Source organism: Patella vulgata, chromosome 2 (genome assembly GCF_932274485.2).
Source record: "Patella vulgata chromosome 2, xgPatVulg1.2, whole genome shotgun sequence".
NCBI classification, from domain to species: domain Eukaryota; kingdom Metazoa; phylum Mollusca; class Gastropoda; family Patellidae; genus Patella; species Patella vulgata.
Window position 1 is genome coordinate 62,245,689 of NC_065880.2, and position 12,494 is coordinate 62,258,182.

The 12,494-nt window shown below is 37.0% G+C and overlaps 1 protein-coding gene across 1 annotated transcript; it reads right to left on the bottom strand.

Annotated features, from left to right (window-relative positions):
• Window positions 1–6,648: 6,648 nt before the first annotated feature.
• Window positions 6,649–7,984, bottom strand: LOC130010928 (glutamine-rich protein 2-like). The gene is made up of 2 exons (XM_056099172.1): window positions 7,225–7,984; window positions 6,649–6,659 (listed from the first exon to the last, which is right to left on the bottom strand). The coding sequence occupies exons 1-2, from the start codon at window positions 7,982–7,984 to the stop codon at window positions 6,649–6,651; spliced, it is 771 nt and encodes a 256-aa protein (XP_055955147.1).
• Between the last annotated feature and the right edge of the window lie 4,510 nt (window positions 7,985–12,494).

Genomic DNA, 12,494 nt, shown 5'->3' on the forward strand with positions numbered 1-12,494 from the left:
TCTAAATGGGACAGTACACATGACTGGACCAGGGAGACAGCAGCTTTGGTATTGATGAAATTCCTAATCTGACTAATATTGCGAATATTTTGTTGATGTGTGATTCAGCTGACAGAGTAGACTGATACACAAATCCAAGGTTCCTCGCCTCCTGTGCCGGTTCTATGCTATGGCTTCCAATTTGGAAAGGCGGAAGATTCAAACTCCGTCGTACAGATTTAGAACTGAAGACTATTAGTTCTGTTTTGTCACTGTTTAGCTTCAGAAAATTGCAAGACATCCACTGTTTAATATCATCTGCACAAAGTGACATCAGAGTGAAGGCCGAGTCAATAGATCTCTGGCAGGTGGGTTTGAACGCTAGATATAGCTGTGTATCGTCTGCGTAGAGGTGACTTGATAAACCATGACGTCGGGCTATGGTGGGGTGTATATGGTGAACAAGACCGGCCCAAGGACGGATCCCTGAGGAACTCCATAAGAGAGTTCAACTTTTGCGGACACGCCGTACTTTGTCTTCACGGCCTGCATTCGCCCTGTTAGGTAAGACTGAAGCCAGTCACAGGCGGAATCAGTGACACCAAATCTCTGGTTTAGAGTCTGCAGCAAGATTGCCTGATCAATGGTGTCGAAAGCTGCCGATAGATCTAAGAATACTAGAATGGCAGCTCCACTGATGTCAACAGCTTCCAAAATGTCATTCCGTACTCTGAAAAGCGCAGTTTCGGTGCTGTATCGGCTTCTGTACGCTGACTGCATTTCTTCAGCATTGCCTGTGGCCATAATATGAGGGTTCAGTCTGGCTACCACAACTCGCTCTAAAACTTTGGAAACAAAATTCAAATTGGAAACCGGTCTGTAGTTGCGGAGACCTGCATCTAGATTTGACTTTTTATCAATGGTGTTACTAGGGCATACTTCATGCTTTCAGGAACTTTAGACTCCTCCAGGGATTAGTTTACAATGTGAGTGATTATGGGCACAGTTTTGTCAAGAAATTCTTTCAGCAACCATGTTGGTAGTGGATCGAGACTGCAAGACTTGGTCGGTGATTTCTGAATAATCAGTCTAATTTCCTGTTCGGTCGTAAGTTCAAAACCTGACAGAGATTGGCACGGAATATGAAACGAACTCGGTGTTGTATCTGCCGGTCCAGTTGCTACAAGACTTGAACGAATTGTCTGTATCTTGTCTTGAAAGAACAGCGAAAAGTCGTTTGCTATTTCATCATTTGACTTGCTACTGGGAAGAACTTGCGACTTGTTTTTAAACAGGAGTCTATTTGTGATCTGGTACACTTTCTTTTGGTCTTTAGCACCGTCGATGGCATTAACAAAATACTCTCGTTTTGATTCCTGGACCAAAGCTGTGACTGAGTTTCTAGCTGACGAATGAATCTGTTTATCAACTGCCAAATTACTAGTCATTATTTTTCGTTCAAGTTTCCGTCGTTGACGCTTTGCCTCCCGGATACTTTCGTTGTAACAGCCTTCTCTTGTGAGTACTGTCACCATTTTGGTGAGTAGAGGCACGTGCTGATCTACAACAGAGCGTGTTTGAGAATCGTAATGGTTACAACATTCAACTACACCCTTATCTGTGTAGTCATCAAAGTTCTTCTTGTCAATCTTTTTCCATCTGCGGAAGGATATATTCTTCCTGGGTCTCGCCGGCTTCTCAAAACTGGTTGACATAAGAACTGCATAATGATCAGATGTCACTGATTGATCCATGCGTACATTTCTGATATCCAAATCATCATTCCTTGTAATTACAAGGTCAAGCGTATGACCACGATGGTGAGTCGGGCCATGTACATGCTGTTTCAGATTAAACGAATCCAAGAGGCTACAAAATTGATGTGTATCGGTTCTGTTGCTATCTTCCATATGTATATTGAAGTCTCCACAAACGAGTAATTCTCCTTGATGTGTATTCAGAAGTTCAAGCAGACCCGAGAATTCATCATAGACAGTCTCTGATTCAGAGTCCTTGTGAAGAACTATCCTGCCTGGTGGCCTATAGATGCCACAAAGGATTAACGTCTGGGCTTTGAATTTTAACTTAACCAACAGTTCCTCGAAAGTATTTTTGTTTTTTTCTAGTGTTTACTTTGGTACATTTAAAGGTCTCTTTGAACACCACGGCAACACTACCACCGCATTTCCCTCTCCGGGGATTGTGGACAAACTTGTAACCTGGAGGTGTAACTTTATTTATCACCAGATTATCGATATCTCCGTCTCGTAACCATGTTTCAGTGATTACCAGAACTTCAAGATTATTATCCAATATCAGATCTTTCACAGAGTCACTTTTATCCATATAGGATGTACGTGCCTTTACATATCTTGCATTGAGAAGGCCGACTTGACATCGATATGTTTTGAAAGTAACATGCTGATTGGTACTTTTGATTTTTTGATTGGAAATCAGGAATTGAGGCGATTAACTATTGAGGCCTTGGTGGAACTGCCCCGTACAGGAGCGCCTTAATATAAAGCCATAGTACTGGAAGGATTGCTGTCGTAGGAATGGAGAAAGGACTCGAATACTCCCCCCCTTCCTCCCTCCGCGTATGATAATACAGGTCTCTGTATTTTTTCCGTAACGTCTCGCCGGCAGTGCTTGGATGCTGGGTGGCTTACAGTACTATTCTTATAATTGTTTAAATTGTTCTGTTCTATGTTGCTGCTGGCCCTTCTTTCACTTTTCAGGTAACTTTTATCTGGGAAGAGTCACACACAAAGAAAAATTTTAATGGACTGCAGAAAATAAATGATTTTAAAAACCGAAATTGTGATCTATGTCAAAGGACTTTTTAACTAATTTTTATTATATGTGAACTGTGTGTCAAAGGACTTTTTAACTAACTTTTATTATGTGGAAAGAACCACACAGACATTTTTATTTGTAAATACTCCACGGATCCAGCTATGTGGTTTTTACTGCGAGAACTTCGGTTTTCCCTGAAAGGTTTTTGTCAATCCACTGCGATGGCATCAAACAGTTGGATCTCCTGTTTTAACTTGTTTTCATTATAACAAAGTGAGAAGATGACCCGCCCCTTCTTCTCACTACAGCGATTTTAAATCCGTGTTTTAAAATGATCTTTAGATATACAAGAACTTTTTATTATTTAGTGTTTTTTATCTATCTTCTATATATTACTCATTAGATGTAAATAACATAAAGGGCACATAAGATGGACGACATTACTTTTCGGTGCGTATAGCCAATGGTTACTATATCCACTTTACGGCAAGTTTACACCAATCTGATTAAAATTAGTTCGGCTATCTTCATTCAAAGTCGCAAAAAGAGACCTCCCGTAAAACGACTTTGCCAATTATCGAATACACTCTTAATCCTCTCAGACGCCAGTGACGTCACGTGACCGAATGCATATTCGGAATGTTTATTTACCTATATACAGCCGGCGTGTGTATTCATTAATGCCTGACTCGTTCCTTAATCTCATTATTAAATAAAACAATTGACTACGGAATAATTTGTTTTGTAATTTATTTTAATTTAAGATCCAATTTAGCATTTGTTTCATAATGTCCCACCCTCTCTCCCCACGACAGCGATTTTAAGTGACTTTTTGATAAGAGTCCCCCTACCATCGTGTGCAGCCCAAACGATTCGAGATGCATTTCCGTCAGAAGAGTATTGTGGTTCTAATTTCCCCGAGTAAAACAGTACAGGAGTAAAAAGATGTGGTCATCCAAAATGTATCATAAAAGTCATACATGATTGAAACACGATTTGTAAATTACAATCCATTATCAGAGTAGACAACTGTATTTCGCTTTCCTGTATTCATCGTACGGCGCCTTTCTTTCTGCATGTGGATTTGACTTCATTACTCCGAAATAGACCGTAAAAATGAAATACGAAAAAATAACCCAATATACGTTAGAATTAACAGTACAAATAAATTTTGTTGCTAACCATCTAAATCGAATAACAGGTTGAGAAGGGTCATCTTACTATCTTTGCGTATTAATAATAATATGGCAAGTGTAGTGTCGTTAATATCTGTCATTAATCAATCCGACTAAAGTTGCACAGACATGGGGTCATAAGATAATTTACATCTCGATGTGGGATTAAGAATGCTGATTAGGTAATTATCTTTTTTACGCCGGTCAGATCAAAGACATTTAGGTGGAACGTGTGCGTAATACCCCACGAACGAACGAAAAAAGTTACGGGGGAACTTTTCTACAAACGTTTCTCCACACGACAACTAATCGTAGAATCGTACACTTGTTAATTGTATAAAATAATTACGTGTTACCCATCAGTTGTTTATAATTATTTTTTACCCAGTAATCAATTAGCTTTGTTCACCGACGTTTTTGTAATAAAATAGCCTCGTATTATTTGTTGATTGGCGTTTAAACACCATTTAATTGACTTGATAAGAAATCTGAATATATATTATTCGATTGATAAACGGTTGTGATAAGATTAGGTTTTAATGTCTAACATCGTTTAACTTCTTTATAATAAAGGCATTTTACAATTACATTGACAGTTTAATCCCTCAGCAAACGGCATCAGGAAATCCACGTATGATCACATGTATTTGATATTCATGTCCATGAATCCCATGTAATTTTCGCGCCAAAATTTAACCTCAGTTACTACGTCCGTAGTATGCATGGAGCCATACATGGTAATAAGAGGGCGATCTATTGTTATGCATAATCATCGAAAAATTCCATATTCGCTGTGAATTTCAAATGGAGTTACGATAAAAGTTGTTCTTTGTGTATGGAAATGGTTATTATTATTATTATATAGCTAATTGATAATGAATATGTCGACAAATGACAGGCACCATTTGTATTTCTGTACTTATAGAGAATAGTTTGGGATATCAAGTATTACGGGGTTATCCAAATTACCTGTAAATGCGCTAATTGCTTGGGTCATCTTCATTTGTCACGTGGCCTATTTAAACAATGGCACCTTAAATGGATCTACGGCATTTTAAATTTACTCTAAAATAATCCAATCACAAATGTCTTATCTATAACAACGCAAGATGATAATTTAGTGATTATGATTAGGCCAGTCACGTGTTAACTGGGCCGTCAATACACACTTGTCAATTGGTGGTGTGTATAGACCGTGATATATTGTACAGACAGTGATATATGGTATAGATAATGTGTATATTATGTGTAGTCCCTGTGACGTCACCAGCCAATCAACCGGATTAACGTCGTAATTGAAAAATTGAAAAGCCTTTTGGCGTGTCGGATACTTAAACGTTAATAGCCGAATTAATTTTAATCAGCCTTCTGCATGATTTAATATAATAATATACTAGGGGAAAATTATGACAAAATAAAAGTATAGGGACCTACACAACCATTATTAACAATGACAGTGCATATCAATCAAATTAATTTTATTTATGTCTAAATATTAAATGTCAAGTGTTATTTGTATAAATGTTTTAATTTGTTTTGATTGCCTTGTTCTGTGTTGCTGTTGGCTCTTCTTTTTCTTTTCAGGTAACGTTTATCTGGGGAAAGTCATACGCAAGAAAACCCCTAATGGAATGCCTTTAACTTTTAATCGATGACGTTTTTAATTTTTAATATCTAAATAAACCACGGGTCCACATAACGCTAGCGGATTCTTTTTCCGCACTGATGGCGCCAAACATCAGACAGCTGGACCCCCTGTTTTAACATGTTTTTATTATGATAAAGGGACAAGATGACCCCCCCTCTCTTCTCACGACAGCGATTTTATAAGTGTGCTTTAAATTGACGTTTTAATATACAAGGACTTTTTATTTTGTGTGTAAACCAATTTTAAGGAGACTTTTGATGTACACGGATGTTTGTATTGTATATTTTTACCAATTTTCAACCCATTATATACATACATTATGCAAGAGCTAAATCTGCCTATTTTAGGTCTTTCATTAGGCCTGAAATGTTATCTAAATTATTAATTACACAATTATTAACTTATCCAGACCATAATCAACTCTCGATGGCATCGCTAGCCTGCGATGTTTATTGGATTACATTCCGATTTGCTGTTCGACTTCCATTCATAATTAAATTAAAAAGTGGATAATCGAGACTATGTTTTTTTTTATCTTGCCGACTTTAGGAATGATGATCGAGACTAGTCCCAATCTTCAATCGCTAAAATCTCGGTTCATAGTGGATCAATTTGACTGAAATTTTCAGCAAATTGCCTTTACATTATCTAGTTTTTTACTATTATATAGTGAGAATTGTCAGCTCTTTTACTTATTTCCTATAATGTATCTTTAAGTGTAAATAATTTAATTAAATCAACCTGTCCATAATATCTAATGTTTTGGACGTTAAATTTGTAATAAACAACAACGGATATTTATCATTAACATGAGAACGTGACCTGTATGTGTTACGAAACGTCGTTATTAAATAATAGAGAAGTAGTTATATCCATATATACCTTGTGTTGTGTTTTGTTACGAAACTAATAATGTCCGAGGTTCGCACGCCTATGGGCAAATGGTACCAACTGACACCGCGCTATTCAACTGCAGCTGTCCTCCCTATTAACATTTTATACTCTAAATATTTGTCTTGGACCTTACCTCACCCGCGTGCACGGAACCCCTTAAAACTGCACTATGGGAATTAGAATGGAATACAAAGTGTATTTAAAAAAAAAACGTCCAGGTATCGCTTTTTGATTTTGTTTAATTTGTGATGCATTAACATTAAAACTTGTATTCGAACACTGATTTGATCACCAGTTAAGGGTCCAGTTGTGTGATTCCATCTGTTCCTCTTTCAACAGCTTTCCGTTCTTGAGTTGTAATTGTTATTACTTTTACGGGCTCATCTTCTCGTATAGCATGGGCAGTGTTTGGGCGGGCGGAGAGAGGCCTCGAGTCCGACCGTGCAGAACCTGGACGTGTCTGTGATCTGTTTTTAGCAGAAACAGGGCGACTAGGTGATGCCGGAAATGGTTGCGAAGTTGATGGTGGTATGTTTGAAGGAAAAGTATCTTTGCGCATGGCTTTCATACCTTTAGGCGCATGTTTTTTTTTCGAGTGCATACATCGACCTTTGTAGATGATACCATCTGCTCCCAGGACGTCTGCCTCTTCACCACATTGCTGATAAGTTTCGGGTATATTGTTCTGCTTCAAATCCTCCTCACTTACTATTCTATTGAGTCCAGTAATACGGATAGTTCTTCTATGTGGGAAAGTCATCGTATGAAGACCACCACAAGCCCTCGTCCTTGCGTAGTAATCACTGACGTCTTGGTTTCTAGCAAAAGCAACGCTTTTTCTTAATCCCAAGGATTCCAGTTCATTGGAATAGTGGACGATGAAGGCTCGTACGTCTGATTTTCGGATTCTGGCAAGTTGTCTCTCTAGTAGAGCGCGTTCAAAATTCATAATGTTCTGGTTAATGATTCCTTTAGACGAATGTTGCCTAATTTGATTTAGTTCAAATATAGTGTATGGCCTTGGTGATCGCGTGTTTGACATACTGGCCTGCGATGGCAAAGAAGGTATTGGATTTTTCGGCATCATATTGATACTTTTATCACAAGAAAGACAATGGAATCTTTGAATTAACTGCTTACGTAAACCTGCTGCATCATTATCAGACCAACCGGGTTGTGACTTGGCAATCTTCTGGTTTAACTCTTTTAATCGGGATTCCACCCAACCCTTTAGTGGATCCATTTCTAGCCTATCAAGTTTGCCGTCCACATCTTCTGTTAACTGATGGAAAAGATTATTCATGGAGCTCTCGTTTCCTTCCAACTTAACTTCAACTTCTTTAATCATCTTGTTGATTTCATCTGTAGCTTTGTTGAATAGACTATGGTTTACTTTACTTTCTAAAAGGCGTTTATCGGCCTTTACGTCGAATTCGCCTAAGACATAGTCTTTATCGGCTTTTCCCTCGTAGAGTTCTTTGCTTGTTTGCATGATATCTTCAATCTGGTGTTGTCTTAGAGTATTGGTTCGAATGATGTTGTGTGTCGTGGCTTGGAGACAATCAATTTCACCTTGTAATTCCAGTATAGCATTTTGAACACCACGGCAACACTACCACCGCATTTCCCTCTCCGGGGATTGTGGACAAACTTGTAACCTGGAGGTGTAACTTTATTTATCACCAGATTATCGATATCTCCGTCTCGTAACCATGTTTCAGTGATTACCAGAACTTCAAGATTATTATCCAATATCAGATCTTTCACAGAGTCACTTTTATCCATATAGGATGTACGTGCCTTTACATATCTTGCATTGAGAAGGCCGACTTGACATCGATATGTTTTGAAAGTAACATGCTGATTGGTACTTTTGATTTTTTGATTGGAAATCAGGAATTGAGGCGATTAACTATTGAGGCCTTGGTGGAACTGCCCCGTACAGGAGCGCCTTAATATAAAGCCATAGTACTGGAAGGATTGCTGTCGTAGGAATGGAGAAAGGACTCGAATACTCCCCCCCTTCCTCCCTCCGCGTATGATAATACAGGTCTCTGTATTTTTTCCGTAACGTCTCGCCGGCAGTGCTTGGATGCTGGGTGGCTTACAGTACTATTCTTATAATTGTTTAAATTGTTCTGTTCTATGTTGCTGCTGGCCCTTCTTTCACTTTTCAGGTAACTTTTATCTGGGAAGAGTCACACACAAAGAAAAATTTTAATGGACTGCAGAAAATAAATGATTTTAAAAACCGAAATTGTGATCTATGTCAAAGGACTTTTTAACTAATTTTTATTATATGTGAACTGTGTGTCAAAGGACTTTTTAACTAACTTTTATTATGTGGAAAGAACCACACAGACATTTTTATTTGTAAATACTCCACGGATCCAGCTATGTGGTTTTTACTGCGAGAACTTCGGTTTTCCCTGAAAGGTTTTTGTCAATCCACTGCGATGGCATCAAACAGTTGGATCTCCTGTTTTAACTTGTTTTCATTATAACAAAGTGAGAAGATGACCCGCCCCTTCTTCTCACTACAGCGATTTTAAATCCGTGTTTTAAAATGATCTTTAGATATACAAGAACTTTTTATTATTTAGTGTTTTTTATCTATCTTCTATATATTACTCATTAGATGTAAATAACATAAAGGGCACATAAGATGGACGACATTACTTTTCGGTGCGTATAGCCAATGGTTACTATATCCACTTTACGGCAAGTTTACACCAATCTGATTAAAATTAGTTCGGCTATCTTCATTCAAAGTCGCAAAAAGAGACCTCCCGTAAAACGACTTTGCCAATTATCGAATACACTCTTAATCCTCTCAGACGCCAGTGACGTCACGTGACCGAATGCATATTCGGAATGTTTATTTACCTATATACAGCCGGCGTGTGTATTCATTAATGCCTGACTCGTTCCTTAATCTCATTATTAAATAAAACAATTGACTACGGAATAATTTGTTTTGTAATTTATTTTAATTTAAGATCCAATTTAGCATTTGTTTCATAATGTCCCACCCTCTCTCCCCACGACAGCGATTTTAAGTGACTTTTTGATAAGAGTCCCCCTACCATCGTGTGCAGCCCAAACGATTCGAGATGCATTTCCGTCAGAAGAGTATTGTGGTTCTAATTTCCCCGAGTAAAACAGTACAGGAGTAAAAAGATGTGGTCATGCAAAATGTATCAAAAAAGTCATACATGATTGAAACACGATTTGTAAATTACAATCCATTATCAGAGTAGACAACTGTATTTCGCTTTCCTGTATTCATCGTACGGCGCCTTTCTTTCTGCATGTGGATTTGACTTCATTACTCCGAAATAGACCGTAAAAATGAAATACGAAAAAATAACCCAATATACGTTAGAATTAACAGTACAAATAAATTTTGTTGCTAACCATCTAAATCGAATAACAGGTTGAGAAGGGTCATCTTACTATCTTTGCGTATTAATAATAATATGGCAAGTGTAGTGTCGTTAATATCTGTCATTAATCAATCCGACTAAAGTTGCACAGACATGGGGTCATAAGATAATTTACATCTCGATGTGGGATTAAGAATGCTGATTAGGTAATTATCTTTTTTACGCCGGTCAGATCAAAGACATTTAGGTGGAACGTGTGCGTAATACCCCACGAACGAACGAAAAAAGTTACGGGGGAACTTTTCTACAAACGTTTCTCCACACGACAACTAATCGTAGAATCGTACACTTGTTAATTGTATAAAATAATTACGTGTTACCCATCAGTTGTTTATAATTATTTTTTACCCAGTAATCAATTAGCTTTGTTCACCGACGTTTTTGTAATAAAATAGCCTCGTATTATTTGTTGATTGGCGTTTAAACACCATTTAATTGACTTGATAAGAAATCTGAATATATATTATTCGATTGATAAACGGTTGTGATAAGATTAGGTTTTAATGTCTAACATCGTTTAACTTCTTTATAATAAAGGCATTTTACAATTACATTGACAGTTTAATCCCTCAGCAAACGGCATCAGGAAATCCACGTATGATCACATGTATTTGATATTCATGTCCATGAATCCCATGTAATTTTCGCGCCAAAATTTAACCTCAGTTACTACGTCCGTAGTATGCATGGAGCCATACATGGTAATAAGAGGGCGATCTATTGTTATGCATAATCATCGAAAAATTCCATATTCGCTGTGAATTTCAAATGGAGTTACGATAAAAGTTGTTCTTTGTGTATGGAAATGGTTATTATTATTATTATATAGCTAATTGATAATGAATATGTCGACAAATGACAGGCACCATTTGTATTTCTGTACTTATAGAGAATAGTTTGGGATATCAAGTATTACGGGGTTATCCAAATTACCTGTAAATGCGCTAATTGCTTGGGTCATCTTCATTTGTCACGTGGCCTATTTAAACAATGGCACCTTAAATGGATCTACGGCATTTTAAATTTACTCTAAAATAATCCAATCACAAATGTCTTATCTATAACAACGCAAGATGATAATTTAGTGATTATGATTAGGCCAGTCACGTGTTAACTGGGCCGTCAATACACACTTGTCAATTGGTGGTGTGTATAGACCGTGATATATTGTACAGACAGTGATATATGGTATAGATAATGTGTATATTATGTGTAGTCCCTGTGACGTCACCAGCCAATCAACCGGATTAACGTCGTAATTGAAAAATTGAAAAGCCTTTTGGCGTGTCGGATACTTAAACGTTAATAGCCGAATTAATTTTAATCAGCCTTCTGCATGATTTAATATAATAATATACTAGGGGAAAATTATGACAAAATAAAAGTATAGGGACCTACACAACCATTATTAACAATGACAGTGCATATCAATCAAATTAATTTTATTTATGTCTAAATATTAAATGTCAAGTGTTATTTGTATAAATGTTTTAATTTGTTTTGATTGCCTTGTTCTGTGTTGCTGTTGGCTCTTCTTTTTCTTTTCAGGTAACGTTTATCTGGGGAAAGTCATACGCAAGAAAACCCCTAATGGAATGCCTTTAACTTTTAATCGATGACGTTTTTAATTTTTAATATCTAAATAAACCACGGGTCCACATAACGCTAGCGGATTCTTTTTCCGCACTGATGGCGCCAAACATCAGACAGCTGGACCCCCTGTTTTAACATGTTTTTATTATGATAAAGGGACAAGATGACCCCCCCTCTCTTCTCACGACAGCGATTTTATAAGTGTGCTTTAAATTGACGTTTTAATATACAAGGACTTTTTATTTTGTGTGTAAACCAATTTTAAGGAGACTTTTGATGTACACGGATGTTTGTATTGTATATTTTTACCAATTTTCAACCCATTATATACATACATTATGCAAGAGCTAAATCTGCCTATTTTAGGTCTTTCATTAGGCCTGAAATGTTATCTAAATTATTAATTACACAATTATTAACTTATCCAGACCATAATCAACTCTCGATGGCATCGCTAGCCTGCGATGTTTATTGGATTACATTCCGATTTGCTGTTCGACTTCCATTCATAATTAAATTAAAAAGTGGATAATCGAGACTATGTTTTTTTTATCTTGCCGACTTTAGGAATGATGATCGAGACTAGTCCCAATCTTCAATCGCTAAAATCTCGGTTCATAGTGGATCAATTTGACTGAAATTTTCAGCAAATTGCCTTTACATTATCTAGTTTTTTACTATTATATAGTGAGAATTGTCAGCTCTTTTACTTATTTCCTATAATGTATCTTTAAGTGTAAATAATTTAATTAAATCAACCTGTCCATAATATCTAATGTTTTGGACGTTAAATTTGTAATAAACAACAACGGATATTTATCATTAACATGAGAACGTGACCTGTATGTGTTACGAAACGTCGTTATTAAATAATAGAGAAGTAGTTATATCCATATATACCTTGTGTTGTGTTTTGTTACGAAACTAATAATGTCCGAGGTTCGCACGCCTATGGGCAAATGG

What these genes read in the sequence shown, in the direction of transcription:
- LOC130010928 (XM_056099172.1), bottom strand. Translation starts at nt 7,984, where the DNA reads ATGCAAACAAGCAAAGAACTCTACGAGGGAAAAGCCGATAAAGACTAT.